Source organism: Zonotrichia albicollis, chromosome 1 (genome assembly GCF_047830755.1).
Source record: "Zonotrichia albicollis isolate bZonAlb1 chromosome 1, bZonAlb1.hap1, whole genome shotgun sequence".
Taxonomy (NCBI): Eukaryota; Metazoa; Chordata; class Aves; order Passeriformes; family Passerellidae; genus Zonotrichia; species Zonotrichia albicollis.
Window position 1 is genome coordinate 847,718 of NC_133819.1, and position 21,528 is coordinate 869,245.

General features: G+C 54.2%; 2 protein-coding genes across 3 annotated transcripts; both read left to right on the forward strand.

The window, feature by feature from the left end:
• The first annotated feature begins 3,624 nt into the window (after window positions 1-3,624).
• Window positions 3,625-4,649, forward strand: LOC102061976 (histone H2B, gonadal-like). Its single transcript, XM_005496374.2, has 2 exons — window positions 3,625-3,744; window positions 4,413-4,649. The coding sequence occupies exons 1-2, from the start codon at window positions 3,625-3,627 to the stop codon at window positions 4,647-4,649; spliced, it is 357 nt and encodes a 118-aa protein (XP_005496431.2).
• A 7,330-nt stretch (window positions 4,650-11,979) lies between these two features.
• On the forward strand, window positions 11,980-20,594 carry ASB10 (ankyrin repeat and SOCS box containing 10). Of its 2 annotated transcripts, none has more exons than XM_074538108.1 (5): window positions 11,980-12,412; window positions 16,655-16,922; window positions 17,395-17,899; window positions 19,601-19,714; window positions 19,954-20,594. In XM_074538108.1, the coding sequence occupies exons 1-5, from the start codon at window positions 12,121-12,123 to the stop codon at window positions 20,137-20,139; spliced, it is 1,365 nt and encodes a 454-aa protein (XP_074394209.1). In that variant the 5' UTR covers window positions 11,980-12,120; the 3' UTR covers window positions 20,140-20,594. The 2 variants fall into 2 exon arrangements, with proteins under 2 accessions (XP_074394209.1, XP_074394251.1); XM_074538150.1 differs by lacking the exon at window positions 11,980-12,412 and adding an exon at window positions 12,426-15,489.
• Window positions 20,595-21,528: the final 934 nt, after the last annotated feature.

Consider the following 21,528-nt stretch of genomic DNA (forward strand, 5'->3'; position numbering starts at 1 on the left):
CTTGTCTTGTTTTGTGAGCCATGGTAGTTGGGTTGTGCTGGGGTGAAGTCAGCAAGTCCTGAGCTTTGAGTGAGAGCAGCCCTTCCTGCTGAGTGCTCAGTTCCTCAGTGGAACCAAAGCTGTGGCCAGAACCTGAGAGCTGTGGGTGGTGAGTCCTGAGCTGTACAGGCACTGAACAGGGTCCTCACACTGAACACTGCATTTCCAGTGAGTCCCTGAACAGGCCATGGATGCCTCTGTCATGGACAGTGACAGACACAACCTGAAAGTGTTCCACAGATCGTTGTTAGAGGCAGAACACAGATCTGTGGAACACCAGCCTGTGCTCTTACAAACACACTGGCTCAGGTGTGGCGTTTTGCTTCACCTTGAATTGTCTAATAATAAGACTAAATAATGTAGGGATTTTGGACTCTGAACTAGTTCCTTGTTCCTTGCAGGTTTAACTAAAGACTAATCTTGGAAAAGTTGATGTTCAAACCTCACCCTGAGCCACAGAAGCTTGAATAAAACACATTTTTAATTTAGTACTAGAATAAAAAGTACTAAAGAGAAAGGTAGGTAGCAAATTAAACCTAATAGGTTTTTTGATCATGAGTCATCGTTTGAATTACTTCTGACCCATGAGAGTGACAGCCCTGGTGCCAGGAGAGGCTGGTGCAGCCCAGCAACCCATGTGGGTGAATGGAAGGACAGGACTAATGAAGGAGTTGTGCTCCCATGCAGAGCATTCTTTGGTGCCACCTGACTGACTTTGACTTACAAGAAGTCTTGCCTTATTTTTCTTTCCCAAAGGGCCCATCCAAGTTGTGACTGCTGCTGTGGAAGCACTGAGTGTCATCCATAGGACAAATGTGAGCTGCTTCTAGGAGATCAAAAAGGACCTGGTTCTAGCAATGACCTGAGAGGAGAAAAATATGTTTTCTGGGAAAACAATGCCAGTTAGTATAAGTGCTTCCAAGTTAGTTCTGCAGAAAAGTCTAGATGGTAGTAAATGTCACCTGGATTAATATCTCACAGTGGAGGACTTGGAAGTTATCAGGTAGAGTGAGGGTGTGAAAACTCACGGAGGTGATTACTCAAAAGACTGATGGGCCACAAAGTTTAACAATAATAGATTAATACAGGTCTGTTTGTGCTCCTCTCTAGGTTGTAGGAAGTGCTGGTGAGTTGGAAATGGTTGTGAAGTAGCTCTGAATGGTGAGGTCAGAGTCCTCGCTGAAGCTAGAGCTATTTGTCCTGTACTTCTTTTTCTTACGGAAGGTTTGGCAACAATTAATTTCAGTACATTTCAGATCTGTAGTAATAAATGGAGGATACAACCTTACAGTGAGTTCTTTGGGAATGGTAGATCCTGAGAACGGCTGGGGGATGCTGGGATGACAGGGGCAGTAGTTGGAGCACTGTTGTAGCTCATGGAGCCAGGAAGAGCACTGCTTCCTCTGCTGCTGCAAAGAGGAGGAACTTCCCAGATGCAGACACATCTCTGATGTGTAAACAAGGGCCACAGACACATGTTTGAAGCAAAAGCAGCTGTAGCTGCGCTAGGGGTGACAGTAGGGCAGGACTTGTGAAATGGAATCCATAAATGTGCTTTAGCAGCCTTGGTTTAACCTCGGTTTGTTGTGTGGTGACAGTGTGTTGGGCTGTGCTGGAGCAGCTGTGGGTGACATGTCCTGGAGCGCTGATCTCAGAGACAGCAACAAGCTGAGGCAGTGCCACTTCAGGCTGTTTCAGCTGAGAATTTTCTGGTTTTACAGAAAAGCAAAACTATTGATAAATTACAAGAGTTGCTCCTCAGGTGCTAGGATGATCGTTTCTTGAAAGAAGTGACCCAGTGCCTGCACAATCACACATGCCTCTTGTCCACAAGCAAGGTGGGCTCTAGCACAGCCAGAGGGGGCAGGTGCAGGCTTGTGGGATTCCCTTGTGTGTGTGCTGCAGGTGGATCCATACCCCACAAACCAGCAGCAGCATGAGGCAGGCCCAGCACAGCAGCCTGTACAGCCTCTAGCCCATGCAGTCCAGGGAAACAGAGGGTAATTCCCAAACCTGAGGGTCCAAGGCTGGCTGTACTGCTCTGTGGACCACCTCCACCCTTGGTGTGTGAAGACGTCGTGTGCCTAATGCTGAGTGACCAGGTGCTGTTCCTCCACCCACGGGCTCCTTCCAGCTAAATGGGTTTTTTTCAGAAAAGACAGCTGTGTGTTTATCACTGTGTAAGGCTGTGTGTCACAAACAGGGGGGTAGCTGGGGAGGGATACAACAGCCCCCAGCTCCTTCAGCACAGGAGCCCTCCCCGTGTGCTGCGCCCAAGGAAACACAGCTCCCATTGCAAGGAGTGGTGAATGTCCCTCCCAGGGTGGGTGCTGCTCCTGACAACACAGGGCCCCTCAGGAAGCACAGGTGGTGATGTCCCCTGCTGCTCCTCACTGCCAGTACTGGTCACTCCTGTTTCAAGAGGATCTCCACAAGCCCATTCTCCTTCACAGATGCACTGACACGACCATTGCAGCCTGCACTGCCTGATCGCTGAGGTTTCAGTGTCTGGGAGCAAGAACCTGGCTGTGGCACTGCTGCCCTTGTCACTGTGACAGTCACTCGCACCAGGGGAGGGTGACCAGGTGCCTCCCCATGAGGACAGGCTGGGAATAAAGGCACTCAGTGGAACACTGTGGGCTGCACAAGCAGTAGCACAAGCACTGACTGATGAGTAGGCCCCCAGGCTCACTCTTTGGGAGATGTGATTTGCTCAGGCTGTGCCAGTATGATGTGTGTACCTGAGCAGACTCCACCTGCCAGCACAGAGACTGCCACCAAACAATGTGTGTTCCCCCACCACACAAGCACACTGGTATCACCCCTTTATGAAATGGCTGCAGTGGTGCCTGCTGAAAGGCTTCCTTTTCTCTCCAACGTACAGAAAACTCTGTTTTGTTCATGTCCCTGCTATGCTGCTGCTCGTTTTTCCTGGCTATGCCTAAATCCTGTGTCACATTTACCCTCAGTAGTGTAATCATTGGTTTCCAAGACAGATCAATCCACACCTGTGGTGTCAGCCCTCCACTGCTCCCCTCCTGACATTGCCTGTTGTGTGCAGCAGGTGGGATCCCAAGAGCAGGCTAGGTAGCAGGGAAATTGGGCTGGCAGGATGCTTACAGTGCCATCCTTTCATCTCTGGACCTATGCTCCCTGCAGTTACTGCGTTTCCCCTGATGGCATTACCTGTTCCATGGAACAGATGTGATTCCATTTGATTCTGGAGTACCTTGAGTACTCCAATTCACAGTCTTGCACCAAAGCAAGATCCCTCCTTTCACCAAGCTCCTTTTGGACCTGGGAATGGCTCTTCTCTGGTAATGCTGTCCCCTGTAAATCAGAGGCTTCTGCTCTTGTCCCTCTTTGCCCCGGTTACACTCAAACTTCTCAGGTCTGAAAGTTTAGCTGAATCTGTCACTTCCAAGCTCCTCTCAGGCCAGCTGCTTTTCATTTAGTGCAAAGTGGAATCATCAGCCACAGGTGTGTACTTGTCCTGCTTCTTGGGGGCTGCAGCTGAGGCAGGGTAAGTCCTGTGCTATATAACCAGCCCCACAGCACTTGCTGGCTGTTCTGTTGGGGATTAAGATGAGCCCGGAACCATTGAAGAAACATGGTCGTGCTGCTGCCTCTGGAGAAAAAAGATCTAAGAGGAAGCCAAAGAGAAAGGAAACATTTTCAGTCTACATTTACAAAGTACTGAAGCAGGTGAGTAAATGTTTGTTTTCTGCTAGAAATTACCTTGTATGTAAGGTAACTGCTGCCTGTTGTATGTCAGCAACATAAAGAGCATAGAAAAGAAAAATCTGGGTTTCTAGAGAGATGGGGAAAGAAAAACCACTGTGATTGCAGGTACAGGAGAGGCCCAGCTGAAGCTTAGAAGTTGAGGGGGTGGATTCTAGGGGTAGTAGAGATGCATCCAGAGCAGAAATTTTTTCCTAGAGGGAATGAGCTCTGGTGCTTAGCTCTGCCTGAAGCAGTAATTTCATGAAAGTCAGTACTGTAGAAATAGCTGCTTCTGGCCCTGTGAGTAGATGTCTGGTGATTCTTGACGGGGAGATGAGAGCATTTTTGGAAGTGGCCATGGGTTTTCTAGGCCACAGTTGTCAGCATGAGCCTGTAGACAGGACTTGTAGGTGGGAGCATTTCCATCCCTCACAGCCATGTTTTTCATGGGGATTGTGAGGAGGCTTCTGCCAGTGCAATCCCCAAACTCCTACAGCATATGGGAGCCTGTCCTGAGTTTGAAGTGGCCCACGGTTTGAAACCCTCGGGGCGGCAGCTGCGGGTGCCGTTGGAGCCAGAGCAAAGGGGACGGAGCTGCCGCTCCCTGCAGGTGCTGGGGGGGACCCTGAGCCGCGGTTTGCGTCCCACAGGTGCACCCCGACCTCGGCATCTCGTCCAAGGCCATGAGCATCATGAACTCGTTCGTGAGCGACATGCTGGAGCGGCTGGCGGCCGAGGCGGCGCGCCTGGCGCACTACGGGCGCCGCGCCACCCTGAGCAGCCGCGAGGTGCAGGCGGCGGCGCGCCTGCTGCTGCCCGGGGAGCTGGCCCGGCACGCCGTGTCCGAGGGCACCAAGGCCGTGGCCAAGTACACCAGCAGCGAGTGACCCGGGCGCGCCGCCTCCTCCTGCGGGAGGGACCTCGGCTCTTTCTCCGCTGAGAAAGCGGAACCCTATGTGGTCTGCCTGCAAATAAAAAATGCATAGCAATACGGGTCGTGTCTTTAATCTTGGCATCGCAAATTGTGAGACAGTTTAAACTGTGGCCGTGGGGATTGCTTGGGAGGGCTGGAAGAGCAGCTGCTGTTTGTCAACAACCATGTGCAACCAGGAGCAGGGGCCACAGGGTGTGCCTGGGCAAAGCTGGGGTCATTGTGGAAGCATAGTGGGTTCTCTGCAGTTCTCCAAACCCCTTACTATGGCTTTCAGATTCCTGACAGCTAAAAACCTCTGCTGCCTTTGACTGTCCTGCTGTTCTTCAACTGCTTCCTAACTGTGGTGGCTCTTTCTGCCCAAGTTATCGGTTTATACTGGTCAGAGTGGATGCTGAATCTCTCTGGGTCAATAGGATCAAATTAGCACTGTGTAAAGGGTTCTTCTAATGTTTATAAACTATTTTCAAAGCTGTTGTCCTTTGGCTGGGTTTTTTTTTTTTTTTTTTTCTGGTGGGTTGTGCAAATGAGAATTTTTCCTTGTTAGCTGTTTTTGTGTATTGTTTTTGTCATTGCTGTTGTTTAGTTTGAGTTTTGCTGCTTTTGTGGGTTCTTTTGTTTTGTTTTTTTTTTTTTTTTCCTTCTGGTGAAAACTTTCTCCTTTTCTGGCATAGGCAGGACTGAAGCAAAATGAGCTTCACTGACAGGAAAAAACCACACTTTTCTTTCTAGACATGTGGCCATCATCTCTCCTTGCTTCCAGTGCCTTTAAAGAGAGCTTTACCTTGCAGAGCTCTAAACTGAGCTAGGGCCGGGTGTCCTGTGTTCTGCCACATCCTGACTGGCCCTCACTGCCTTTCCTTGATCCCCGGGGGATGCAGGGCCCCGAAGGGAGCATGGGCACGCTCCTGTCTGTCCACGCAGAGCCCACAGGGCTGAGTGCTGTGCCCAGAGCCATGGCCCTGTGGTGGCTGCTTGGCTGCCCTGTAAGCACAGCACCTTCCTGGGGTGTGTGGGGATTCCTGCACGGAGCTGCTGCCTCAGGATCTGTGCTGCAGTGAAGAAAACACGCGCTCTGTGTTCTGGGTGCAGGTCATAGAATAGTTTCAGTTGAAAGGGCCCTTAAAGCCCATGCAGGTCCCCCTCCCTGCCACAGGCAGGGACACCTTCTGCTAGACCAGGTTGCTCCAAGCCCTGTCCAGCCTGGCTTTGGAGGCTTGGGCATCCATAACTTCTCTGGACAACCTGCTGCAGTGCCCTTTGTCAGCTCCAGGGTGGGACTGGATGCCTGGTTCTAATGTCCTATCTTCACAGCCACTATCAGGGCGGGAGTACCAGGAGGAACCAGAGCTGTGTGAAGCGTCAAGGTGATAGCAAATGGGGCAATCCTGGATTTCCCCAGCCTGTGAGGTGCTGCTGAGTCTCATGAGCTGTGACAGATGCTGATCTCAGGTGGGGGCCAGCCTGGGTGTGCTGGTTCTGGGGAGGGCACAGGAGGCAGCAGCAGCACCGAGCATCTCCCTGCAGCTCTGGCCCTGCTGCTGTGGAGTGGGGCTGGCTGGGAGAGAGCCAAGGGCTCTGCTGGGGGCTCTGCTTCTCTTTGGCTGCAGGACAGCAGTGGAGAGGGACCTGTTCTCCTCCCTGCAGCCCTGGTGGTGGCTATGCTGTGGGAGAGGCTGTGTGCTGGCACCAGGGGCACAGAGCTGTGGGGATGCTCAGCTGCATGCGTGGCTTGGAGGCAGGCCTGCGAGAGTCCAGCCCAAGAGTGGGAGGCCTAAGGTGAGAACAGGCAAGTTTTGCCTTGATCCATAATTGTGGAAAGGAGCTGGGCTCTAAACATACCTGAAAGTGAGATTAAAACATGAATGAGGTTACATGTTGGAAAACAAAGCAATAATTCAACTTTTTTTTTCTTCATAAAAGAGAAAAGCAAAGAAAAAAAGAAGGAAATCACAAGAATAATTTTGAAAGGCACAGGAAAGGGGTGACCACCACTACGGGTCCAGAGCTGGCTCACAGAGTGCAACGGGGGAGATCTGTGTTGGTGTGATGGGTCTTTGCCTGGTGGGTTCCTTCTGAGAGGTGGCAAGCAAGCCAGAGAGGGAGCAGAGCCAGGCCAGCAGGGTGGGGCACGAAAAGCCTCGTACGAGCAGCCAGGACAGCAAAGACTTCACCGTTTTGTAGATTTTGCAGCCCCTGTGGCAGGTAAGGTACTTGCTGACAGAGGATGTTGAACGTGGCAAGATTACAGCCACCTCCTATCAACGGCAAACGTGTCGAGATCCTCATCTTCGCTTGCTAAAATGTCCTTGGCTGCTCTCAGTGTCTGGCCAAGTTTGCCTGATGTATCAAAAGTGTATTACTTGCTTGCTTGCCTCATGTATCACCTACAAGCTCTTTTAATGACCAGGAAAGGGGGTGCCTCATTTTCTAAAATAAACCAGTTTCTGTTCGTTGTTGGAGGCAATTCAAAACTTTAACTTACAAACCTTTATCGTTGAGGAGGCAATGGAGAAACATGCCTTACTTTTGACGCATTCACTATAGCTTCTTTCCCTTTGCAGCAGCTGCTCAGCCGCGCTCCGAGGGATGGGCAGCGCTGAGGAGCCCGGAGCTGCAGTTCTGCTCCTGCCCTGGAGATGGGTCCCTCTGCCTGCCTGAGCTGGGATCCGTCCCTGCGGAGCGAGCGGGAGCTCGGATCGGAGCCCTGCCCGGGGACCGTGCCCCTTCCTCCGCCGGCAGCCCAGCTCGCTCGGCAGGTGCCTGGCTGGCTCTGTGGACAAGGTACTGGTTTATGAGAAGTCAGAGGCTGTCTCCTGCAGATGTCTGATAGAGCATCGAGCACCGGGTGAGCTCCGGAGGAGAGAGGATTTAAAGCTGTAGGTTCTTGGTTCTCCAGTGCTCCACTTCTGCATCCTGCTTCGTGTCACATCCCCCTGTCCCCCCCACTCCCAACAAAGACCTGAAGGATGGAGCTGGAGATTGAGCTCGCGTTCCTCTTACTAGATCTCTGCGTTCCTCGGAGGTGTGGCAGGGGGTGCAGATGCACGGAGGGGCAGAAGGAGGAGGAAGTTGCTCCTGCAATGAGGGAGCTCTGTGCTGAACCTGCCCACGCTGTCCCTTTCACATTTCCTGCATGAGGGGTTTCTCTCTTGCTGTGCAGGAATCCTGCTCGTTTCCCCACGGTTAGTCCCCCTGGAGCTGCACAGGGCGTCACACAGGCTGCCTTTTCCTGAGGCCTCACCCTGTGTTTAGCTGATGAGCTTTGCTGAGAGCCGTGTCTCAGCTCAGCTGCTTTCACACCGGGCTTGTGGCTCCAGTGAGATGTGGGCAAAGTTGCTTTTAGGCTCTGCTGCCCGGTGACAGAGCACTTGTCACTGTGAGAACAGCTCAGAAGTACTCAGGTTACGCTACGAGCAAAACTTGGAGCTTGTGCAGGTTCTCTTCCAAAGTGTGCTGGGGCTGCCTTGCTCCAGAGAGTCTGTCCAGATTTGCCTACGTCCTCGCAGGTCTCACAGCAAGTTTTTAGTGCTGCAACACTAAATCACTCTCATGTTGCATGTCCCTGGCCTTACGTCTGTGCTCTGACTAAGCTATGCATGTCTGTGGGCTAGAAACATTTTCTTTTCTTTGTCCCTTTCTTCAACCTCTCAAAAAGAGCACTATAGTGCTGAATGAGTGTTCATGAAAATATCCCCAGTGCCTGTGCTCTGTTTTTTGTTCTCTGAGCAGTGGCTTAAGAGCATGTGCTCTTTCTCTCACACAGAGGAGGAGCAGGAGGCAGAGCTGAGGTCTGTCAGGAGGGCAGCAGGTTTGAGGGGAGGGAGCTTTTTGGGCAGTAGAAGCTGGCAGCAGCAAGCAGACCTGCGTGCATTCCCCTTGCCATGTAGTGTCCCTTGGCAGCCGTGCTGCCAGGTGGTGCTCTGGTGTCTCATCAGACACTGCTCCAAACAGCACAGGAGGAAAATGAGCTGGTGATGGATAGCCCTGGTGATGCCAAAGCTGTTAAAATATGAACCTCTGATGTACAGCCGGGGTTCCAGTGATGGACTCTCAGCCTCTGTGTGCTCAGCTGCTCGTGTTGGGGATGCTGCTGCTCTGGGTCACTTCCCTTCTCTTCAGACTGGGCTTGGCTGCTGTCTCTGAGGGCTGGCAGCTTGTGCTGGCCTTGGAATCCCTGCATGGATGAAAGGAGATGGGGCATGCTCAAAGGTCAGGCAGGCACTCCCCCATCACCAACGCACTGTTGCCTGAAGCTCTGTCACCCCTGATGCTGTAAGGGCACCGAGCATCCTTGGAGCTGTCTCCACCTGTGTTCTCCTCAGCAAGGGCTGCTCAAAGAGTTTGTTTCCTTGGGATTTTTCTCTTTTCATGCTCTGTGTGCTCTGGATTCCCACAATAATGCTGCTTTTCTCATCTCCCCTGCTCAGGATTGTGCCTGGGGTGTGGGAGGTATTCAGACTAAGTGAAAAGGTAAATCTTCTGTTGTAACCACGAACCACAACTTCCAGGGCCATATAAAGGGGGTCAGGAGGCATCCTTGCTCTCATCCTTGTCCTCTCCCAGTGCAGCCCTGTGTTACCTGATGCCATACTGGGCAGAGACAGGAAGACCTGCTGTCTGGTGAGGTGACCCTGACCTGGAGCCCTGGGGTGACTCACAGTGTCCCTGGTGCCTGGAAGCTGCTCTGGGGCTGGAGGTCACTGGGATGGGGACACCAGGTGTGCTCTCATATGAGCAATGGGCTTGCCTGGGCTCAGCACAGGTACCAGTTGTGCCATGTTTGGCCTCTGAGGAAGAGGAGGAGGAAGCTGCCATGTGGCCCCATGCCGGGTGTAGGGCTGGAGGAGAGGATGACATGGGCAGAGTGGCCCCATGAGGAATGGCTGCTGCAGGCCACACGCCGTTTTCCCATTAGTGAGTGTTTAGTTCAGCGTTTTAAATAATTGTGTCCTCGGAATGATATTTAAAATCCATTTGGGAGGCAATGAGGCGGGAAAGTGCCTGTGCCATTGTGATGACGCTGCGCGGGCCGTGCCACACATGCATATTACAAACTCGTTACAGGCTCGTCTCCACGCACGCTGCTCCCTCCCCACAGCCTCCTTCTGAGGCTCTGCATGCCTCTCCCCCACCAGGGCTGCAGTGCTTGGCCCTATGGAGACATTTATGTGGCAAGATAGACGTGGTGTCCTCTGGGGTGAGGGATGAGGCACAGCCAGGTCACGGCACCTGGGTGCTGTCCATGGGAATGGAGGTGTGTGGGCCATGCCTGGTGATGGAACTCTTGTTCAGGGCTCCTGGCCTTCACCTGTGATCGCTTTGTGACCAGCCCTTGACTTGTGTCACTGCAGGCTCCTGACCCCGAAGCCACAGGGCTTTCAGCTGGGGTGCTCAGGGCACCGTTGGAGGAGTTGTGTCAGCTGTCCTGGGCTGGCTCTGAAGCTGAGGACAAGCCTGTGCCCCTGAATGTCCATGCATGAACTGGAGGGACTGGTGTGAGGGAGCTGATGCAGCAGCAGTGGTTCTGTGGGTGCTGGTTAGTGCTGGCTGGGAGAGTGGCCTTGCTGCTCTTTCTGTTTCTCTCTGACTGCTGTGTGGGCACCCTCTGTGCCCCCTCAAGCCATGCAGGATGGAAATCCTGTGTGGGAGGACAGGGCAGTATTCAGTTCTTATCCTCTTCCTCCTGACCATGTTCAGACTCTCCTAGCCAGGGTCTCCACTGTGGTTTTTTTCAGTGCTGCCTTGTGGCCAAACATTAGCGGGGTGAGGATGAAAGCCCCAGGTGCACTTACAGACATGTTATATTCTGACATTTGTCCCTTTCTCAGTGACCCAGCTGGCTGTTCTTCTGGCTAGGAAATGGATGGCTCTGCTGGAAATGGATGGATCTGCTGGCACCCTTTTCTCTGCCTGCAGCTGAGGACCCTCAGTGCCCTCAGTGTCCCTGTGGACTTTCCTGCTTGGCACCTGTGGGTGCAGGGCTTGGACATGCTGAAGGAGTCTGCTTGTGTTTTGTGGGTTCGGTGGTTTTTTTGTTTTTTCCTTTCTGCGTGAGTTTTTTGTATATAGTTTTGGGTTGATTGGTTTGTTTGAAGTAGTTTTAGGGATTTTTTTGTTGTTAGCCATGGGAATGGGAGAAAATATCCAGGGTAGCTGGTGCAGTCAAGGATGTGCAGACCCAAGAGTGTGAAATGCTGAGTGTGAGCAGGGGTAGTGGGTGGGGGAGCTCCTCCCAGGGACCTTGCTTGGATGGCCTTGGGTGTGGGAACAGTGTTGAGTGAGAGGGGCTTGTTTGGGATTCCTGTCCCAAGCCCCTAGCTGGGTGAAAATGATGGCATTGGTTCCAGGAACAGCACAAGTTGTAAAGACAGTTGGAGAGGAACTAAGAGTTCTTAGTTTGTCCTCTTCCTCATGTCTCAGGGAATCCAGACTTCCTGTGCTCAGAGTTCCCCCAGTCAGGGCTGCTGCTCTGAGCCCTCACCTGGCTGCAGGAGACCGAAGCTCGAGTGTGGGTTCCACAGTGGAGCTGGACATGCAGCCACTGCATCCTTCAGGAGAACAATGTGCTCCCAGCCCAGCACCAGGGCGTGCTGCGCTGGCACAGAGCAGCTGTGCTGTGGCAATGGGAATGTTTGGCATGATCCCAGTCCTGGGACTGGTCCATGGACCCTCTTCAGCTTCAGGGTTCTCTTTGCTCTGCTCTGGAAACAGCTGCCAACAGGAACACAAGCAGTCTGGCTCCCTGTTTGACCAGCACCTCCAGCCACACCATGAAGAACTTGGCTACAGTTTGGGACCAATGTGACAGTGTTGCACAAGCTGTTTTTCGCAGGGCTCCCCTCTCTGCCCTCCTGTATCCAGCCCAGCCCCGTGGGCAGCCAGCCTTGCTGCCCCAGGAAGGGGCTGATTCCAGAGCAGTGTGTGGTACTGGTCAGGCTCTTTTGGTCCCTGTGGAGCTGCCTGTGGGGAAGAGCTCTGTCCTTGGGACCTTATGACTTCTGAGCCCGAGTCTGACCCAGGCCCTTCCCAAGTCCCCTCTCCCACCTGCCTCCCTGCCGTGGTTGCCCCACCTTGCTCTGCCTCACTCTCAGTGGGAGCACTGTGTGGAGCAGGGGCTCTCTGCAGAGCCAGCAAGCACAAAGAGCATTCCAGGCTGCCTGCCATCCCTCTCTGTGCCTAGTCCGTGCTGGTGATTGCAACCAGCAGCTGAAAATAAGCTCTTGGAAGAAGGGGAGGTGGTGATGAGGAGCTGCCAAGCCAGGCTATTTATACTGGGTGATTCAGGCCTCTGCCTGAGTCCAGCCAGATGCAGGGGAGCTGGAACCCAGGAGCAGCCTGCAGAGGACAAACCCGTGCCCAAGAGGGTGTTTTCTGTAATAGCTCGTTCACTGAGTGGCTCAGCCTCCTCTGGTGAGTTACCTGTGATGGACTGCACCTCTCCTCTCCGCTCTGCCCCTCAGCGTCGGCTGCAGCCGGCTCCCTGGAAGGATTCCTGCAGTGTGAGCTCCCAGCACAGCGAGCTCAGCCTGAGCCCACATGGCTGGGGGCACCAGCTCGGCCGCCTGGAGCCACTGCAGTGCCAGGACCTGCTGGTCCAGAATGCGCTCTTCACTGGAGACCTGGACATGGTGCAGAAATACTTCACTAAGAGCTCAGCCATCAACCTCATCATCGAGACCAGGGGCGATGTGCTGCGCTGGACCAGCAGCAAACGTGGTGGGTAGGAGGGACTGGGACATGGGGGGATAGAAAATGCCCAGGATGGGGTCCAAGGATAGGGCTCAGGCACCTGAGAAAAATATTGAAAAGAATCCTCAGTGGTGGAAGAAGGACTTGAGAAGAACAGCTTTAGTGTGAGGAAGGAAGTCTCCAAGGCTGTACAACAGGTAGTAGCAGGCTTGTTGAAGGTGGCATGAGGCAGATCTACTGGGAAATAATGAGAATAGGGCCTCTGGAAGAGTTGTTGGAGAAGCACATCCTCAGGACTGTCCTGTTAGAGATTGCTGGGACGGATGTGAAATACCTGTGAGGTGGGGAGTGTGCACGGGTGGAGAGACACCAGAATGCTGCTCTGTTCCATGACACAGATTTTACAAGGGGAGCAGAAATCCAGTCTATGAGAAAGATGGTGGAAGCAAGCTTTCCTCAGTGACAGGAGGCAGGAGCTGATCATTCTTGGTGTTTCTTTCCATCTATACATCTCACTTGTCCATCTCTACCTTGTCCAGGCACATCTTGGGGCTACCACATATGCTTCCACACTCTCTGGTCCCTTTTACTTGCCTTCTCATCAGTGTGGTCTGTAAGCTCCTCAGTAAGCAGTGCAGCTGGTGTGTGTGCCCAAGGCAGAGGTGTGCTGGGCAGCCTGGGTGTGCCCTTGCTCTTGCTGCTGTCACCTGGTGACCTGATGCAGGCAGACTTCCAGAATTTAAGAGCGTCAAGTGGGGAAGGCCTTTAACTGTATTTGTCCTGGTTTAGGGCAAATCTGGGAGAGAGCTTTCTCAACAGAAGGCTGGTGGAAAAAGCCACCCATAGGAGAATGGAAGAGCTGTATCAAAGCTGAAATGAAAGCTCTGCTTTCCATGGGGAGCAGGCCAAATATCCTGGTGCTGAGACAGACAACAGCATTCTGTGGGGATGCACTGCAGCAAGAGACAAACAGGGTGCGTGGGCTTGCCAATGCACATGCTGCTACTTGAGAGTGGGGAAGATTATTGACTGAGTTGCAAGATTTGTAAGACCCGGGTTTTGAATTGTTACAGTCTATTTAGAAATGAAATCACTGAAATCACACTCACTTTTGTGTACGTGAAGGTGTTACCTTTTGTGTAAGTGAGATAATTTGTCAGTAAAATACGGACTGAGTGTGGTAACTCCTGTCTTGTTGCCAGGCTGGCAGGCACTGGAGCAGCCAGTCTCTCTGCTGGTAAAAGTTTGTGCCCCAGAGAAAATGGAATAACGTGAAACAACCTCATGCAGAAATTTCTCTAACCAACAAAGTTTCAAGACGTGAAAGACTCAACCAATCAAGATTATTCCTCAAGCACAGAGCAAAAATGTGCTGCCAAATTTGTCAGATAAGAATACATAACAAAAACCAAACCAAACCTTCATGCTACCTGAGGCTTGTCTCTGTATCTCACTGACCATGCAGGGACAGGCTCCCAGAACTCAGTGACCTTAACGGTAGGTTCTAGCGACCTTGTCCTTCCCAGATCACCTCGCTGGCAGTTTAAGGTGCCCAGAGGAAGTGTAAACTGTCTGGTGTCACTGATACTTACACCACTTGCTGCCTCCCTGGTGTGTGACTGGGAACCTCAGGCTCCCATGGGATACCTGCTTATATCCTTGTGTAAATAGAGGGTCCCATCAGGTGGGAACATCTGCCAGGTGCTTCCCTTTCTTTACCTTTTTGTAGGTACATTTCAGTCAGACAAGGTGAAGTTTGCACACAGAGCAAACTGGATACTGTCAGCATAGGACTTGCTCATTTATTTTCATTACTGAGAAGGGTAAAGTTCCCTGTCTTACACTCTGCTCTGGTCTTCTGGTAATTGTTGCTTGGTGGTCTGTTGGGGTCACTTAACTGGTGTTTGGCTGCATGATCTGAGTAGTTCCATGACACAAAATTAGAGTGAGCTCCACTAGCCTTGCATGCAGTTTGACATGTTCTCTGGATCACATGGTGTGGCCTGTATGTGCACGTTGCTGATGCCAGTGAGCAGGGCACGCTCTGCTGTGACCCGGGTGGGCAGGCTGGCTGTGTGAGCCGAGTGGGCTCAGAGGAAAGCACCAGCTCAGGTGGCAGCGCTGCAGTGAGCAGCCAAGCCGGGGGAGTGTCTGAGGGCTGAAAGCGAGCACTAAAGCTGTGCAGGGGCTCTGTGCAAGGCTGGATATCAAGGAAGAGGAGGAAATGGGGAGAGTCTAAAGGATAATTACCTCAAATTTTTCCCGTCCTTGTACCTATTTCTACTATTTCTTCGGCTTTGATTAAAACTAGCTGTCCTGTAGCTTATTTAAAAATCTTCCTAGTGCCAATGTCTCAGGTGCAATTGGTAGATGGGTGGCAGTGCTGAAGACATATGTGGAGCCAAGAGGTGAGCAAAGGCATGGAGATGTGTGTGGAGCTGCTGGGGTCATGCTGTTGTGGTCTGGGCAGTACTGGGCAACACACTGAGTAGGCATGAAACCATTTCCCTCTCTGTCGTCTTAGTGATGTTTCGTCCCCATTTCTACCCTTCAAGCTCCCCTGCCCTTCCTGAAGGTCTCCCCTTCACAGCAGGGGAGGGAGCTGAGGTACTGCTGCCTGAGTGGAGAGCCTTTATCAGCCTCTTGGCCCCAGCGTTTGGTCACAAGGCTTCCTGGAATAGAACAGCTGAGAGTTCAGCTGTGCCCAGCCTGAGCCAGAGAGGGGTGTGATGTGTTCCCCTCCTGTGAGCGCCCTGGGCTGGCTGGCAGGCAGGCAGACTGTCGGCCCAAACAAGGCTGCTGGTGGGGCTGTGCCTCAGAGCCTGGCTGGGTGCACCGGCAGCTCCTGTCCTGCTCTCTGGGGAGAGCCTGCTCGGGTGCTATGGGCAGCACCACAGGCCGAAGAGACAAGAGCCAGGAGCCCATCCGCACACGGCAGGCACAGGGCCCTGCCCAGGTGTTCTGGCAGGCCCTGCTGGCTGGGGACCAGGGCACCATAGCCGAGATCCTCGGAGATCCTCAGAACGACCTGAGCGCCAGCGCTGTGTTTGACACCAGTGACCTGGAAGAGTGGAAGAATTACCGCTTCAACCCCCGTGGGCTGAGTACGGGGAGCAACGGGGCATGGCCTGGGCTGTGGGGCTCAGCCTGGGCTGTGGGCTGTGGGGCACGGCTGCAGTGGGGCTCAGCCTGGGCTGTGTGCTGCAGGGCACTGCTGCTGGGGTTCTGGGTTACGGGTGCTCCGTGGCTTGCAGAGCAGTGGGAACGGGAACAAGAGCATGGGGATGTGGTCAGGTTCCCCTGTGTTCCTTGTGGAAAGGGGTTCCTGGTTCTGAGAGCACAGAGTGCATCCAGGAACCCTGGTCCCTCCCACAGGGATTGTCTCAAGTACTTGGGAGCTGTGGGCTCCCACTGCGGGTTGTGCCAGACTGACACAACATGGGTTAGACGTTTGAGATGGTCCTGTCACAACAGGACAGCCTGTGATGGCTATCACAACAGGAGTTAGACCTTTGAGACAGTGCAGTTTGAACCTGGCCCTGGAAAACACAGGTGACGTACTGCCTCTGCAAGAAGGAGCTGAGAGGATGCAGTGTAGAACACACCATGCAGTCTGGGATATCTCCAGCTCAGTTTGGGTAGGCAGTAAGAAGCACAGTTTAAGGAGAATTTTCCCTGTAGCATCTGCAGGCTGTCAGCCAGCAGAAAGCACCGGCTCAGCTGTGGGTTGTGCTGGGTCAGCATCTTTGAGAGCTGGCACATTTCAGCCCCTTGCTCTCTCCTAGGCTCTAGATGTCCAGCTCTGCTGTAGCTTGTTGTCTGCACCCTGCTCAGGGCTTGTTTGAATCTCCGTGTGTAAGGTAGTTGACTCTGACACCTCTCTACAGCCTGGTTCCTTGTGTTTGTGATGCTTCACACACGGTGTGTGGACCAGCCACCTCATTGCCATCGGCCCTGCTCGTACCCCAGACCCTCCATCTGCTGCACCCCTAAGAAGAACAGCCCTGTGTCCCCCCTGAGGCACAGGTGAAGGGCACGCTGCCCAGAGCAGCCTCTGCTGCTCCCCGGAGCTCCCTGTCTGCACGGCTGTGTGGCCTGAGAGCCTCCCAGGGATCTCTGCCTTGGGGCCAGTCCCAGTGCAGCATCTTGCAGGGAAGGGCCTTGATGTCCCTTGAGGGGAAACACCCGTCTCTCGGGGGATGTAAGGAAAAGGGCAGGTGTTAGTGCACCGCGGCTGGACGCGGCTGCCTGAGCTCCGTTTCCCCGCAGGACTGTGGTCGCTGAGCTACGAGCAGGAGCTGACCACGCCGCTGCACATCACGGCGGGCCGGGGCTACACCGAGTGCCTGCGGCTGCTGCTGCTGCGCGGCGCCGCCGTGGACCTGGCCCCGGGCGGCAGGACGGCCCTGCACGAGGCCTGCGCGGCCGCCAGCGCGGCCTGCGCGCGGCTGCTGCTCCGCGCCGGGGCCGACCCCGAGGCCGTGTCTGAGCAGGGCCACCGGCCCCTGCACCTCTGCAAGCGCTCCGACTCCATCGGGTGAGTGCTGTCTGCCGGGGAGCAGCCAGCTCCCGCCCCTCGAGCCTAATCCCGTGTGGGAGGGTCCCTCCTCACCCCTGGCGGTGCGCTGGTGCGTGCAGAGCGGGCCGGCCCTGGTGCCTGCTCCTGCACCGGGATCAGCCCTGAGCTCCAGCAGGTGACTGCAAGCTCGTGTCCTTAGCAGGCGCAGCTGAGGAGCCAGTGGTCTCACTGTAATGTTCAGGGTGTTCCCGCGCAGATCCGCCGTGCGTGTGAGCAGGCACAAGTGTGACAACACTTGGGAGGTCTGTGCAGAGTTAGCTGCACAGGGTGGGCAGCATCTCTGCTCACCAGTCATCCCGGCTTAAAAACACTGCTCCAGGGCACGAGGAGCAGGGATTTTCGGACTCTGGAGGAAAGCTGGGATGGTACAGCTGTGGGAGCTGGGAGGTGGAGATGAGGAATGGCCAGCAAGTTGCCCTGTCCCGCACAGGTGTGTCCAGCAGCTGCTGCAGCACGGTGCCAGTGTGAACAGCCAGACGGAGGAGGAGCAGGACACAGCGCTGCATGTGGCATCGCGGCACGGCCTGGCAGAGCACGTCCAGCTGCTGCTGCGCCACGGGGCTCAGCTGGAGCTGAGGAACAAGGAGGGGCAAACGCCGCTCAATGCTGCCTGTGCCCAGCAGCACCAGCCCCAGGACATGGACCGCTACTACCGCGTGTGCCAGCTGCTGGTGGAGAGCGGTGCCAGCGTCAACGCCGAGGACCGCGACCGGCAGCACCCGCTGCACCTGGCCTGCAAGAATGCCAACGCTCAAATCGCGGAGCTACTGCTGGCCCGGGGTGCCAATGTCAATGTCATGAACTACGGCGGCAACACGGCCCTGCACAACATCCTGCAGGTGGCTGCCTACAGGCGGGAGCACCGCCCGGAGCTCGTGGTGCGAGCGCTGCTCAACCACGGCGCCGTGCGCGTCTGGCCGGGCTCCCTCCTCAAGGTGCGGGCACTGGCGGGAGGGGAAGGCTGTGAGCAGCACCAGGGCCCCCTGGGCCCCCCTGTCACAGCCGGGCCTGTTCCAAGGCAGCCTGTTGGCTGCCCTGCCCTGTCCGGGAGAACTGCCGGCATTGGCATGGGAATCCCTGATGCTTTCTCCTGGGGTGTGTTTTGCTGTATGACTCTCCTGCTTGTCTGCTAAGCTGTGTAGACAGCACTCACCCCAGTTTCCATAATTACTTGCTCTAGAAATTGTTGGTCCTTTTCCTCTGGAGGTGTTTCTTCTCAGGGGCACACCCTCCAGCTCCTGCTGTCTCTGCAAAACACCCGCAGACAAAGGGTTAATTTCCTGTCTTAATTCCTGAGCACTGCAATAATTACCCAGCCCGGAGATCAGCAGATTGCTCTCCCCTTTGGGAAAATACAGGAAAATCAACAATTAACACTAATTAATCTCCTATTAACGCCAGATAATGAGGATCACTGGTACAGCCAGAATAGACTCTGACAGCTACTGCTGGCCTGGGCCATGGGGAGTGGCAGCCCGGAGCCAGGGAAATCTGCCTCTGTGCGGCTTTGCCTGGGTGGGGTGCTCTCCAAAGGCTGAACTGTTGCTAGGTACACGGCACTGGTGTGTCACCTGCACCTACACCAGTGTGGGACACACCAGAGATGATGTACAAATACCTGTGAAGTCCTCTGCGGTTCTGTGCCACCCTTGACATGGGCCCAGCACTGCTCTAGACACAGGTACAGATGTCTCTGCAGCCCAAGAGGCACAATCCTGCATCCCTGAGCCCCGGTGTGGCCCTCAAAAGAGGCATGGTGTGCTGTGCTGTGTCTGATCACAAAATGAGTGCCAGTCCCTGCCCTGGAATGGCTCATACTCTAACTACTGCAATGTGAGGTAAGGAGTCTGGTTCAAAGCAGTGTTGGTGTTTATGAGCTCCTTGCAGCAGTGAAGCTGGTGGAGATCATCACTCCAGCCATGCATGATGGTCTCTGTGTCTGAGGAGGAGCTGTGGGTTGTGCTGAAGGCAGCCGTGCTGTGCGTGTTGAGTGATGGTTCAGCCCTCCTCTTTGCAAGGAGGGATGCTCTGGTGCTCCATACCTGCACTGGTTTTTCTCTCCTGGGTAACAATGAGGGAAGGAGAGGAGTTCACCAGATTTAATACATCTGGCTGAGCAGTACTTTAGGAGGTGAGGTGAGTGGGACTTGCAGGATCTTGCCAAATGATGATGATCACCTGCTCTTGATGCCTTAAGTTTTAGCTTTCATATTTTCCAGATTCTGTACTGCATTAGTGTATAACTCTGAACTTTACATAAAATGTCAGCAAGCTCTCTTCACAGCTTAGTCAGACAAAACAATCCCTTTCCAGCCCCAGAACCACGGATACCATTCCAGCTTCAGGCCCAAAAAGTGCAAACAACAGTGAATTGAGGAGAGCAAACTGGGAGGATGGGGCTGCATAACCTGGAGCTGTAATTGGACAATTAACCCCAGTATGTAAATGGACCAAAACTTATAAAAATATGACAACCCGTGACTCGGAGTCCATCTTGGGTGTAGCCTCAGGCAGGCTCTTGTACTGCCCAAGGTGCATCCTTTGAAGGCCTTTTAATCAATCCCTGCTTTATTCCTTGAGCACTGTCCAGCCCCTGTTCCAGGTGGCCTCTCAAGGCGTCTGTCTGTCCGTGCCAGGTGCTGCGGTGCTGCCACAGCTGCCCGCGTGTCATCGAGGCCCTGGTGAACAGCTACAGCCACGTGCGCGTCTCCGAGGACTGGCTGGCAGCGGTTCCAGCAGAGGTGGTGCAGGTAAGGGACCCAGTGCAGGCCGCTGCTGAGGAACACGGGTCCAGGCCCTGGTGGGTTCTGCCAGGGAGGGTTGGGTGGAGCTGGGGCTGGCCAGGGGGGTTGCAGGCACAGGGATGGGGCTGTTGGCAATGGGGAGGATGCTCCATAGTGAGGCAAGTGGATGTCTGGTTCTACCTCTGGTCCCACCCAGGGTGATATCTTCAGCTGTGCATGCCTCTGCTCCTTTTTTCTCTCTGTAGAAATACCCATGTTTCTACCAGTCCCTTTTCTCCCTGGGGCACAGACCTCGCTCCCTGCAGCACCTGGCTCGCTGCGCGCTCAGGAGCCTCCTGGAGGGCCGGCTGCTGCTGGTCCTGTCCCAGCTGCATCTGCCCAGTGCCCTGCACCAGTTCCTGCTGCTCGGCTTCGAGGACGTTCTCTACTAGGGGTGGCAGTTCCAGTCCTGCTGTGCCTTTCTGTGCACATGTTCCACCTGCCAGTGCAGTCTGTGCTTTTGCAGCTCCCCCCTTCCCCCCAATCCATCCTGCCTGGCCACATCAGCACCCTGTGCCAGGCCTGCTGCTGTGTCCCAGTCCCAGCCAGCCTTGTGCTCTGCATCATGCACCTGTTTGGGAGTGTTCTGTTTGTCCCTGCTAATCCAGACAGACTCCAGACTGGAGGTATGGGAATTAGGGAATTTTGTGTACAAGGAGCAAAGACACTGCATGGATCACAGGCTTAGTAGCAGGATACCAGATTCCCTATCCCAAATCCAAATACCCTATCCTGTACTAGGCAACTCTGGTGCCCTGGATGATTGCTGTGGTCCTGTCTTTAGTCAAGTTGCTTGGTCTGTACCCAAAGGTGTTTGGAATAAATCCTGTTCTTTATACCAACCTGAGCATGACTTCGTTTCTTTTAAGATTGTCCTGATAGAGCTCACCTGACATGCCAAAGGGGGGTGGCATGTGCACTCAGAGCTGTGCACCCACCTGCTTCTCAGAGGAAAATGTGTGGTGGGTGTTCAGTCAAGCCCCTTTTATGAAGGTGCAATGTCTGGGTTACCTGGCTCAGGAGCTTGGGGCAGGGTGGCTGTGCTTGTGCAGCACTGAGGACCTCAGTGCTGGTGGGATGGAATGTGTCCTGGGGCTGCTGCGCCGAGCCAGGGCACGGTGCAGGGTCACACTGTGCAGGGTCACACTGCCTGGGCTGCACCACTCCCTCAGCAAGGTGAAGGGAAATGTTTTATCCTGCAACATAAGACACAGTTATGAAGAAAAGGAAGCACTATCCCTCCTTTAAGATCTGCTGTAAGCAAACTGCATTACTGCCTCTGGCTCAAGGAATGCCCGAGCACCAGGGCTGTGGCTGGCACAGGTGTGCAGGGCAGTGGGTCCCTCCTCCTCCTCCTGCATTTGCTCTGCCGGGCCTCTCTCCACGGCCACGGCCACAGCAGGACTCTGCAATGTGCTGCTCTGAGGGGAAAGCTGTGTGACAGACCCAGAGGTGCTCTCTGCTTCTGCCTCTCTGGGCACAGAGGCTGTAGCTCTGGGCCCTCAGCCCTGCTGCTCTGGGGATGTGAGCCCCAAACCACACTGAGAGGTTGCTCCTGTTCCTAATGTGCCTGCACTGCTGATGTGCCACGGCAGGAATGCTAACAGGGATGTGTTCATGTGCTACAGGTGCACACAAGGTGCCTGGAAGCACTTGTGCCTGCCTTTATGTAGGTGCTATTGCAGCATAGAGATGGTTTATCTCAGGATATGTGCTTTATGACACACGGGGTCAGATAGGTGAGGTGTTGGCTTGGGGTGACCACAACCATCTGCAAAACT

Coding starts and splice junctions, on each gene's coding strand:
- ASB10 (XM_074538108.1), top strand. CDS start 12,121: ATGGACTGCACCTCTCCTCTCCGCTCTGCCCCTCAGCGTCGGCTGCAG. Junction 12,413..16,654: donor CTGGACCAGCAGCAAACGTG/GTGGGTAGGAGG, acceptor GTTTCCCCGCAG/GACTGTGGTCGCTGAGCTAC. Junction 16,923..17,394: donor AAGCGCTCCGACTCCATCGG/GTGAGTGCTGTC, acceptor TGTCCCGCACAG/GTGTGTCCAGCAGCTGCTGC.
- LOC102061976 (XM_005496374.2), top strand. CDS start 3,625: ATGAGCCCGGAACCATTGAAGAAACATGGTCGTGCTGCTGCCTCTGGA. Junction 3,745..4,412: donor TTTACAAAGTACTGAAGCAG/GTGAGTAAATGT, acceptor TGCGTCCCACAG/GTGCACCCCGACCTCGGCAT.